At 45.2% G+C, this 12,930-nt stretch overlaps 1 protein-coding gene across 1 annotated transcript in view; it reads right to left on the reverse strand.

Moving 5' to 3' along the window:
• LOC138480445 (C-type mannose receptor 2-like) overlaps positions 1-12,930 on the reverse strand; it is a 102,770-nt gene that overhangs the window by 1,552 nt on the left and 88,288 nt on the right. The window contains exons 4-5 of the mRNA XM_069612299.1: positions 8,206-8,394; positions 7,129-7,497 (exon numbers count right to left, since the gene is read on the reverse strand). Coding sequence (XP_069468400.1) covers positions 7,129-7,497; positions 8,206-8,394 — 558 coding nt within the window. The remainder of the gene's footprint in view (positions 1-7,128; positions 7,498-8,205; positions 8,395-12,930) is intronic.

Raw genomic sequence — 12,930 nt, forward strand, 5'->3', positions numbered from 1 at the left:
TTTTTTCCTTCGCTATGATGCCTGCCCACGATAAGCGTGCTCAGATAACTCGTCCTCTGCACGGCCTTCAATAGAGACACATTTGAACTTCACTGCACCTCCCACGGCTTCTTCCGCTGTATAGCCACCTACCCCCATATTGTTTAATGCCCATAAACGCAACCAAACTGTGCCCTTATGTTACTTTCTTGCCTGCCCCTGCTGCACACTTGTAGATTGCCACTCACTAGTTCTTGACCAAGTGGCTGCTTGTGTAAAGTATTGTCACGTGCGCCTCTTGTGCACACTGCAACCTATAGCAGATGGAATGATGCTGGAAGAGCAGGAAAAATTACAATTACAATGATACTTGTGTAGTAGATGGGATAATGCTGGGAAAGCAAGCAAAATTACAATTACAATGACACTTGTATAGTAGATGGGATAATGCTGGAAGAGCAAGCACAATTACAATTACAATGACACTTGTATAGCAGATGGAATGATGCTGGAAGAGCAGGAAAAATTACAATTACAATGATACTTGTATAGCAGATGGAACGATGCTGGAAGAGCAGGAAAAATTACAATTACAATGATACTTGTGTAGTAGATGGGATAATGCTGGAAAAGCAAGCAAAATTACAATTACAATGACACTTGTATAGTAGATGTGATAATGCTGGAAGAGCAAGCAAAATTACAATTACAATGACACTTGTATAGCAGATGGAATGATGCTGGAAGAGCAGGAAAAATTACAATTACAATGATACTTGTATAGCAGATGGAACGATGCTGGAAGAGCAGGAAAAATTACAATTACAATGATACTTGTGTAGTAGATGGGATAATGCTGGAAAAGCAAGCAAAATTACAATTACAATGACACTTGTATAGTAGATGTGATAATGCTGGAAGAGCAAGCAAAATTACAATTACAATGACACTTGTATAGCAGATGGAATGATGCTGGAAGAGCAGGAAAAATTACAATTACAATGATACTTGAATAGGCACAAGGTGATATACTGCAGAGGGGGGGGGGTGAATACAGAGGTTGTTTTATGAGGAGCAAATCGTAATATATTTTTCAGTTTTTCAGGGGTGGGATGCAGGGGCCACAGCTCTTCCATTGTTTAGAATCATACTTGGACTAATGGAATCTCCTGCAGCACTTTAGATTACATCTTTGTCTGCCCAAGATTGTATGAGACGGTGGATGACATACAAGTGATCCCTAACAAGTGGAGTGGCCATGCCACACTTATATGCAAATTGAAAACCAGGGTAATAGACCCCCCTGCCATTAACATGGGTAACATTAAGCTAAACAAAGCTGGCTCACGGATCAGTTGGTCGGATAAAAATGCGGCCCACACCATGGCAGCTTTGACGAGTGACAACTTACTACTTCTTCCGAATTTTGGGGAGATGTCGATTCATCGAAAATTGGATCTATTCCTTTGTTGAGACTCATGCAGTTTGTCGTATAGAGGCCATGACCAGCAGGTGGAAAAAAAGCCTCCTTTTGATAGAATGATCAGAGATGCCAAGAGAGAGTGTAGAGCAGAACTTCGGCTTGCTAAGAGACAAGCATGTGATCCAGACCAGTATTATATTAGGGTAAGGATTATCAAAAGTAGATACAGAGCAATTATCAAGGCCAAAAGGAAATCCGATAAAATCTTGTCTTGGCAAAGGCTATTAAATACGATCTGTTCAGGTAAAAACCGTAATATATGGTCTTTACTGGGTGAAGCGCGGAGCACTGTACAAGGCCCATTAGTTAATCCTATCAAGGCGGAAACATGGATAGCATTCCTTGAAAATCGAAATGCCAAGGAAGCTACGGAGGAATCTTGTTCATTGATCAATATGCCGTTAACTCCTCCTATTAATCCATTTTATGAAATGGTGATAAATATAATTACGGAATTAAAATCCTCACGTGCCCCAGGCCCCAATGGACTAGCAAACATTGTGATGAAGTCTCATCCTGAATTTTAGGCATCATTACTAATTACCATGTTCAAAAAGATCTTAAAAGAGGGAAGAATACCTCGGTCCTGGCAAACGGCGGTTCTTATACCGGTCTTTAAAAAGGGCAACCGAGCGGACCCCAGTAATTATAGACACCTTTCAATGTTAGATGCCACGGGAAGATATTTGCTTCACTCTTACTAAAGGAGCTACAGCTCTGGGTAGAGCAATCTGATATACTTTGCAAATTCCAGAGTGGATTTAGGCAGGGCTATTCCACGGCGCATAACATCATGGTTATGGACCTCCTAAGGACACAAGCAAGATCAGGGGGGCAGCCCCCATTATATGCCCTCTATATAGACTTCTCTGCAGCATTCGATTCTATTCCCAGAGATTGTCTTTGGCAGAAGTTAAAATCAATGGGCTGCCCTGAGGGCCTGATTTACCATCTCAGATTGCTCCATCAGAATAATTCTGTAAAATTAAAATTGGACCAGGAAGGTCATACCACCAGAAGCGTGCTCCAAAATAGGGGGGTCAAACAAGGCTGTGTCACGGCTCCTTTAATATATAATCTATACGTACATGACATCCCCGTGGCCATTACGGCTGCAACCAACTGCCCACTGAAAATAGGAGATTCCATCTGTCCTGTTCTTGCCTACGCAGACGACCTAGTAATACTTGACCACAGCATCAGTGGGCTGTGTAGGTCGGCCCTTGCCCTGTGGGAATATGCCGAGAGAAACGGCCTTAAAATTAACTTGGAAAAAACTAAGGCCATGAGATTCACCAAAAAGAATACCTCTCGTGTCCATCTTAGAGTGGGCCTCGATAACATCGCCTACACTCCTCATTATCGTTATTTAGGGGTCGAATTTGAGACCGTCGGTGACTATGGAACATGCAAACAGTCACGCATCTCAAGAGCGGCACAATTAACTGCCCTGTTCCATAGATTCACAGTAAATCAGGAAGGTTTCACTTTCTGGGGCACACGTCAACTTTATGTTCAAGTATTGTCCCCTATGATCATCTATGGTCTGGAAGCTCTCCTTAATACTGACTTGAAATGGTTACAGGTGATAGAAGGAACATTTTGGCGCTCTATCCTGGGTCTACCACCAGGAATTCCTATGGCAATAATAAGATTAGAATTGGGGTTGACCTCGTTGAAAGCTCTAGTCTTAAAAAAGCGAGCCCTACTCTATCTGAGAATGAGTGGTGAAACAAATAACGGGCTGCTAAAGGCTGTCCATCAAGAGATCTCTAAGGTTTATCCCCCGTGTCCCGTGAAGGAGCAAATGTCCAAATTGCTGACGCCCATTGGGTGGCAAACCCGGGTGGGTAGTATTACAGAGGAAGTACAGAGGGCCCTGGGTAAACATACAGATCTTTGGGACTGGCTTGAGAACTATGCTCATCTCCGGAAGCTGAAAAGCTATCAGTTTGTCCAGTACAGACTATACAACTTTAAAAAACATCAGAGCTACCTCAATCTGTGCCCTGATGTGAGACTCAGATCTTACTTTTAAGGTTTGAACAACTACCTACATTAATGATCACCGGGAGAAGAGACAGGATCGCTCCTGAACTGCGACTTTGCCGTTTATGCAAGGAAGGGAATCAGCCAGAGACGGCCAGACATTTGTTGACTGAATGCCACCAGATGCTAAGTGCCATAAACCTCGGTTTGGGCAATTTTGTGCACAATCACGGAAAGGCACACCTAAATAAATGGTTTACCTCTAACCTAAAAGCTCTTCGCAATATCAAAAGAACTACCAACGCCACCTGGAGCAAAACACCCTCTGTGCCTAACAAGGAGAAATTCCCTACGGCCGCAATCAATTACAAAGCAGCCATTCTCAACACCAAAAAAGAGACTTATAATGCTAGAATTCAAAACGCTAAATCAGGAACTAAAGAGCAGTTCACTATATTGAGGAAACTAGAATCACCCACTTAACCCATTGAAGTCTGCACTAAAGTCTCCACCTGGTGTGCTAACATCCAAAAGGCCTTATCAGACAAAATAGCCTTGCTACAAACCAAAATAGACACAAATAAAGAAGCCCATCATTGACCACCATCCCAAGTAAAAATCCTGACCGACAAACCTTTCCATGTGATCTTTTCTACTTCTCCCCAGTCACCACGGAAGGAGTAGAAAACATTATCGCAGGCCTAAAACCATCAAAATGTCAGGGAGACATCTGTCCAGCCCCAATCGTCAAGGAAGGAGCCAAAGAATTGGCGCCGTTCATTACATCCCTAATCATTTCCTCCTTTGAAAGTTGCTCAGTCCCTAACAATCTTAAAGAGGCTTGGGTCATGCCCCTCCTTAAAAAAACCAAACTTAGATCCAAAAATTCCACCAAATTACAGACCCATCACTACAGTCCCATTCCTCCTCAAAATTCTAGATAGATTGGCTTATCTCCAAATATAGAAACATTTGGAGGACAACAACCTCTTAGGCCTGCGCCAATCCGGTTTCAGACCAAGGCATGGCACTGAAACAGCCCTCCTCGATCTAAAAATCCAAATGGACGAAGCCAAAGACAAAGGAAACCTCTCCCTCCTCCTCCTGTTGGACCTCTCAGCGGCCTTTGATCTCGTGGATCACCAGATCCTAACCAAACATCTGACCTCTGCCGCGTCGCTCTCTCAGAACGCCGCCAGCTGAATTCATTCCTTCCTCTCAAACAGAACAACCGGGGTCTTTGCACCCACAGCATCTGCCGACCCAGTACCTATCACCGGTGGAGTCCCCCAGGGCTCTTGTGTGTCGTCAACTCGCTACATTATATTTACGAAGCTCCTCTTCAACCACCTTGACAGCTTGGGCGTCACCTACACTAATTATGCAGATGACACCCAAGTCCTGATCACTCTCACTGGCTCCTATGACCAAGACTCCAAAATGCTAAACAAAATATACCAGCACAGCCTTTGCTTAAACGACGATAAAACAGAGCTTCTTATTGTAGGCTCCCAGGTACGACTAAACAAACTAGACATTCAGTACAAAGCCTTCAACATTGATGGGAACATCATTCAAGTCGCTAGTGAAGTCAAAACACTTGGCGTTTATCTGGATTCCATGCTCTCACTCAAAAGACAAGTAAATTCTACAGCTTCGGCCACAGCTTACACCAATAAACTTATCAATTCTTGCAAACCTTACCTATCCACTAATAGTTGTCTCACGCCCGCCAGAGCATTGATCCTATCAAAGTTGGACTATTGCAACACTCTGCTCATAGGCTCTTCCTAATAAAATCTGAATAAACTACAAATCCTACAGAATAATGCTCTCAGGTCAGCCTTAAACATCCCACGGTCCACCCACATCTCTGCCATAAAACATGATACACACTGGCTCCCAGTGCGAGACAGAATCTCCCTACGCATGCTAGTAATCACACACAAATGCCTTTCTAAGAGTCAGCGCCGGACTATCTGACCGACAAGTTCTCCAGGACCCAATCCTCGAGACCCACCAGAGCCCTTTACGCTCACTGCCTCAACATTCCGAAGTTCAACCTGAAAACCACAGGTGGGTCCAGCTTCCCAGTCTTAGCCGCTAAGCTACGGAACTCCCTACCCACTGCCATCAGAGCTTAACCCTCTTTCTGGGCCTTTTGATCCAAAGTAAAATCATGGCTCTATGAACAGCACAACTAATACAGTTCAATCTGTCCCTAATTCTCTAATTCTGGAGTCCCTGAATTTTTTTGCCTGTTTTCCGTCGATCTATGTATGTAACAACTGTAACTGTATTTATGTCCTCTGGTTCTACGTACATACTTCCCTATGTATGCCCTCCTACTGACTGATATGTATGCCCTCCAGCTGACCGATATGTAACACGTGTTGGCAGCTTTTGGTCTTTTTGGCTAAACCAACCTGCAGAGGCGTTGCTAGGGAGGGGCTGAGGGGGGCTATAGCCCCGGGTCTTTTGGTTGTAGACCCGGATAGAAGCTCAGGGACTACAACCAAAGGGCTATAGCTAGCCCTGAATCCTGCCAGTCCCGACATTAGTTTAGCCCCTGATCTTTTGCAGACCTAGCAACACCCCTGCCAACCTGTACTTTATATCTGTAACAACTGTACTTAAGCTCAAGCACCCAGATACCTCAGGGTTAGGTGTGCTTTACAAATAAATAAAGTAAACTAAACTAAACTGCCTTTCCTTCTGTTAGCCAATGCCAAGAGATTCATTTATTCCCAAAATTGTAAGCATGTAAGTATTTTGGAATTTGGAAAAAGTGGCATTAGTTCCACATTTTAGACATTGAAACATGCGACTTTCAGTACCCAAAAATGTACCAAAGCTATACATTCCGAATAAACGGTGCCCTCGCGGTGTCAAATGTTTAACATGGGAAGGAACCTGCTAAGGGCGCCTCCATTGCTCTGTTGTTTTAATCATTGCAACACACACCTGACTGTCTACTCATCTTCTGAAGCAGAAACCAGAGCTGCTGATTCACCTCAGACATGAGGCCCGGCGTCCACTTCACAGGTTCGAATCCCGCCTCAGGCCTGACTAATTCCCTCCATCCTTCACATGTTCATAAATTGATTAGCATTAAATTATTGGAAAAACGACAGCTATTGAAGCGGGAGGAATCCTGCATGAAATGTTATTATAAAAACCTGATGATATTTTCATTGTTCACAGCTGAGAATGCTAAGCATCCAGATTCAAAAAGCAGATCAGAAAATGGACTCTCTAAAAATCTCTGACCCGAAACATTTGGAGAGTCATCTTTCCTCTAGTTTTTATGATTTCCTGCCCCTTGTATGCCTATTGGGGTTTCTCAGGACTCTAAAATGTTGTTCATCATTCTAATGATTATGATCAAAGAATCATTATTGGATTAGACACTGTGCAAAGTCACCTGGAGAGTGGTTTCTATTTTTAATATTGGAGCTAATTCAATCACTGCATCGCTGGCAAGCGTGCATGCAGCAGTGGTATCAGGCGTATTTTGGTGTCTTTTAGGCTATGACGCATATTACCAAATTGGCGGGGTGGGTAGCCACTGCTGAGCTTTAGGCGTCAGGAGGACCCCTAGGCTCCCAGTTAGTGTGTTTCTATTGTCAGCAAGAGGCTTGGTGGCAGCCTGGTCAACGCCCTACTGATCCCCTCACCTTCTAGGCAGATGGAGGGCAGCTTGACTCCACAGCATTCATCTTCCCAGGTGAAGTTCCTTCCAGGAGTTCTGGACACCATTCCACAGTGTTCAGAAAGGGGGTTGCTTGGTTTATTCTTCCCCCAGAAGCTGAAGTTGAACACGTCTCCGTTGACCCAGTACCAATTTCCCCAGAGGCGGTTCTTGTGGAGTCCAATCCAGACCCCCGGGGCGGCGTCCGAGTAAAGCAGCAGTTTGGAGACTGTCCACTGGACCTCAGCTTCAGGGATGCCGGCGAGGTCGGTGTGTGCCGACATGCAATAGTTGCGCGCTTCATTCCATGACATTCGTTCCAGGACCAGGTGGAGTGTGTACGAGAAGCACATTCCTGAATACAGAGATAAGCAAGGGGAGAACAGGACACTTTCATTACATGTAGGTCGGAATGGATATTAACTGTACACACTACACAGCGTCCCAATGAATTCCATCATACCCAATGGCCAATTGTCAAACCCGTAGTCATCCGTGATTGTCTTGGAAGCAAGACGACACGGAGTAACACAGGCTCGATCCCCAGGTCCGTGCTTAGAAACCTCAGGGTATTAAGCGCATTATAAATAGCCTATCATATCATATCATATATCAAATTTTAAAAAAGTGTCAATTAGAATGTAGGCTAAGAATTGTGCTTTTGTATTTTCCAATTGGTCAATCAGAAGTTTATTTCTGAATTAATTTCGGTATTTTTGGGTCTCTCAATACTATGGATGCTGAATATTCCCAACTATTTGCCTACCCTTCTGGACCCTCCTAGACAAGGTCATTGAATAGGACCAGGATAGTCCATTCTAATGAGTGATCTTTAAGGGTTTGACTCGTCGCCCCATAACAGGTCTGTCTGGAAATTTGTCAAATACATTGTTATGCAACATCGCCCCAAAATTCGGAGCTGCCCCAATTGTTCTCCCTTGGCTATCCAACAACTGGAACTATTTCACGTTTTCAACAATGATGCTCTACGATGGCTCCGGTGAATCAAATTTAATGATGAAGGGGAATCGCAGAGTCTGGCATCAGAAAACAGGAAACACACCTGCGTTCAAAGAGGATGTGTATGATTCTGAGGGACTGGCATCCAAGGGTCCATCCATGGCTCCGGAGATGCTACTTGTGTAAGCGGGCTCAAATGGCACGCTCACGGGCGATGCCATGCTGCTGCCTGCTGGCATTGAAGGTGCGGCCCCAGGGACAGGGTTCAATGTACAGTCTGAGCTGGGTGAACCTGCAAAGAAAATCAAAATCAGCCCACATCAGAGCAACGGGCCCTAAATGCCCACAATCATAACATTTCAAACTTACATCTGCTGCAATACAATATCACCCAATAAAGGGTGGCATCAACAGTTGGGTTTCATGCAATGCTGTACAATTGGGTTTCAGTACCAGCTCCATATTTGGTCTGCACTGTATGTCTTATAAATTGGAGAACCCACTTATTCATTCTGCCCACCTCTAGTGAGGACAGCGGGCACTGTGCCCTCAGCTAAGTGCCTTGGTTCATGTGAGGCATAGAGATCTTTAACCGGGATGGTTTACTGGTTTGCAGCTAGGCGATCCTAGTGCATGACCGACAATCGGGGCGGCAGTGACATAATGGCACCTCCCTTGAGAGAGCATAATGTGGTCCTTGGGTTTGAGGCTGAGTCGGGGATCCGGGGGATGTAGGAGGAACATTTTCTTAAATCAGTTTAGATCCCACTCATGACTTCTGACCCTGGTGCTGGCCCAGGGAAACATCTGTTCCAGCCAACAGAGAACAGAGAACAGAGGGGTGAAGATTTAATGCCAGGGTTCACCTGGGTAATACAATCAAAAGCAAAACAAAGAATCCATATAGTTTCTCCTGCAAGTTCCACCGTCTTTGCAAAGGATTTTCAGCATCAGAATATATGTTGCTTTTCTTTTCCTTTTCTATGCATCTGTGCTGATTCATAGCCAACCCTTAAGCACACATGAGGAAAAAGGACAGCCATAGACAATATAACACCAACTCCCTCCCCCCCCCATAAGAATTGATGACCCCCAAACGCCCTTCAGTACCATACAATACTACGCACGTTAGTCTAATCTTGAAAAAGCTTTGAGGAACTACTCGGGGGGGATACCAACTTCACGACCCGCGCGCCCGTTTATTGCTCAAAGTCTTGCGATGTCACTGTGAAAAGCCATTGGCGACATTATATATGGTGACATTATGTATGAGGATGGGCTGCGGGGATGTCCCCTGCTCACCTTGTAAAAATAAAATAATAATTTGGGGTTTGCAGGGGTGGCCTTCGCATGTTCATGTCAGCGACTTTTTTGTCTGGAGACATTTTTGCGGGGACATTATTACATGGAACCACATACAGCCGATACCGTAAAGCATAAACAGAAGAACTTTACATTCTCAAATGTCTCTCATATCAACAAAGAATTCATGAACTCAGGGGCACCTATGCAAGTAGCTCACCATGGTGGCATTCAATCGGATGGGCAATGGGCAGAAAGAAAGATTGCATCCTAAACAACACAAAAGGGGTCGTCGTCATCGTTCAGCAGGCATCGGCTCTGCCAATGTCCTTACCAGCTGTAGTCCGCTTAAATAATTCTTTCACCCGTACATTAAAATGAGGAGCGCCTGAATGCCGCTTCATGTTGCACTACAAGTTGTTTTGATATTATGAGAGCCAAGGCTAAGAATTTAGCAGTGAAATGGTCCATTTTAGGTGTAGGTATTAGACCCAATAAACACACCTCAAGTGGTAGTTCAATGGCCCACCAAAAAGGTCCTTATATTACTCCATATCAGCGGCAGATTCCCAAACCATGCGCAAGAAATCAGTGCTAGGAGGAGGGTACCTGGGGCAATGCCCACCTCTGGCAGGCGTACACTCTTGCACTGAGCCAAACATTAAAATGGGCCTCATTACGCGGTAGGTGGTAAGGGATTACCGGCACCGGTAAGGGTACCAGTGCCGGTAATCCCTTACCACCCTATTTCGAGGTCCCTTAGCGGGTCCCTTCCTTAACGCCTGGTTTTACCAGGCGTTATGGAAGGGACCCGTTAAGGGACTTCAGAGCTAATAACGGTACCGAAAATTGCAGTACCGTTATTAGCTCCATCCCCATTCCCATTGAGCCCTATGGGGGCTCTAATGGGAATGGGGAATGGTTCCCAGAATGGGGACTTACCGGGTCCTCCAAGGTTGGAATGACCCGGTAAGTCCCTATTTCGGGAACCCAGACCCGGAATGCGGTAAGGGGGTAGCCATGGCGCTAATAGCGCCATGGCTACCTCCTACCGCGTAATGAGGCCCAATGTCTTAGTTGGAACCTAGCCTTCATCAGGACCTCTTTCATAGAAGCCTGAACGGGTCTTGGGCACGGCAGCCAAAGTTGTGGCATAAGTCACAAATTGACCTCTGTGAGCTACCTTTCCAACACAAAAGCCCTGAAAAGACAACACTTTGCCACCCCCCATATATTAAGGACCCAACCCCACTCTTGCTTATGCCCTACTTTGCCATGATAGTCTCCCAAATGCAGATACGGAACCTCAAAAAGGAATATCTAAAGCGACTATGGAGTCCTTCTCCATGCACAGAGCCAGAGTAGCCCAAACGTCATATGGGGTCCTTACTGGAGATGGCTCTATTAGTTGTCCATATTATATTAAGCAAAGTGTTTGGGTGCACTGGGTGATGAATAACCTTCAGGGGCAAATCGAGATGGCCAACATCCCACCACAAACCTGCACGTTGGAGTTGAGGTGCACAATAATAATTGACGAGGTCAGGGGGGCCCAAACCTTCACACTGAAGCTTTTGTGTCTTAAGCTCAATGTGGGAAGGCCGTCCCTTCCAAAACACAGGTGGAGCCACAATCCATCAAGTTCCTTGAAGAATGACCTGGGTACGATTGTGGGAATTACCTGAAAGAAATGTGATAGCCTAAGAAGAAGAACAATGTGGCCAGTGATATTTCCGGTTCTATTTCGTATTTCCGCATTTTAAAGACTGAACACAAAAAAGAACGATTTTTTTCAGCCGTTTTTGTGTCGGCTTTAATATGCTGAAATATGACTTACTGCGCCCCCCCATGCCTGACCACTGACCACTATTCTTACTGCGCCCCTGAACCCCCATTACCGCGCCCCTGAACCCCCATTACCACACCCCCTTCCAAGCACAAGTCAGTCGCACTATAGACACGCGCAAACACACACACACAAACGCACACACACAAACACTTACCTCTTCTCCCGCGACTGCGCTTCCTGGTCCCGACGTGCCAGTCAGCCCATGCGAGCACTCGTGTGCGGCAGGGGCATGACAGTTTGATTTAAAAAGACCGCTCTGTACTGTCATAGGGCAGTCTTTCTAAAGCAATCTTTTTTTAAAAAATTTTTTTTAAAAAGATCATTTAACTTAACACCATTGTCCTTCTATTCAAAACAATGGGAGCCAGACTGCCTTAGGGAATTTAGTCAATAAAGCCTCTACTACATTTGTGCAATAAACCCTATAAAAATCAATATGAACAAGCTCCCCCAAATACTTGTTGGCCAGTCACCCGTAATGGCAACGTGTTCAGCCCCGCAGTACACTAACCCTGCAGCGGATAAAGAATTGACGTCTGGCCTGATATGAACCCATAATCCTCAATCATTTCAATCCTTGTGAGCAATCAGCCCCTTGTAAACGGTATCATATCGTCCGCGTATAACTACAACGCATGCTGAAGTCCGGCAGCCATCAGGACCAATAATTGGGCCGTATCAGACAACTCTGACTAGTTCCCCTACTGATCGTAAAGGGGTTAGATATACAAACGTAGGTTCTGACTCAAGCCACCGAGTATTATTCAACAGCTTCCACCATTTCCGAAACCAAAACCAAATCTCTGGAGCGGAAAATTCATCAATTCATGATCAACAGAATCGGAACCCTACTCTGTATCTACTGGTCTCCGTTTCAACGTTTGCCCAACCCAGTGCCAGAAGAAGCCGTTTGCCCAACCCAGTGCCAGAAGAAGCCGTTTGCCCAACCCAATGCCAGAAGAAGCCGTTTGCCCAACCCAATGCCAGAAGAAGCCGTTTGCCCAACCCAGTGCCAGAAGAAGCCTTTGCAAATTCAATAAAGTATTTCTGCCTAAGACAAAGCCGTCCTGGTCCTCCAAAACGATCTTCGCACCTGTGTTTATGAGAGATATTGGCTGGCATTAGCTGCTTTTCGTGGCAGATTTAACAGGCTTCAAAAGCAATATACGAAGCGATTCTCTCAAAGGTGGTGGAAGTTTGTTCTTCAAAGGCGCCTTCTCCCGTTCTGTGTGAAGCTGGGCAACCAAAACATCAGCAAACGTTACAGAAATCCTAACATGGAACCCATTCGTTTAAATTAGGAATTTAAGATACTTTTCCTTCATGGCGCCCAATCGGCCGGGCATCCTGAGCAAAGAGCGGACAGAGCTATGGGTAGGAGTCAAAATATGTCTCTCTATCTTTCTGTACCCCATGTTAGGCCTTTTGTGCCACTGAGTACCACAATCATGGCACATACACAGCACACCAAAACAAACAACACACAGATCGGACTCCAGCACACGGCTCCACTCAGACAATTATTAACATAAACATACATTCTCCTCAACTGCCACTATGTCCCACCACACACAAGGGCAATCAACAACTTCCTCAACACACACCACAGACATGCTCTTGCTCACAGACACATGGCTTTAACCCCCTCCCCACACTCCTATCATCCGTGGCATGCTT

The sequence above is a fragment of the Ambystoma mexicanum genome, chromosome 1p (genome assembly GCF_040938575.1).
Source record: "Ambystoma mexicanum isolate Mex_15411 chromosome 1p, UKY_AmexF1_1, whole genome shotgun sequence".
Lineage (NCBI taxonomy): Eukaryota > Metazoa > Chordata > Amphibia > Caudata > Ambystomatidae > Ambystoma > Ambystoma mexicanum.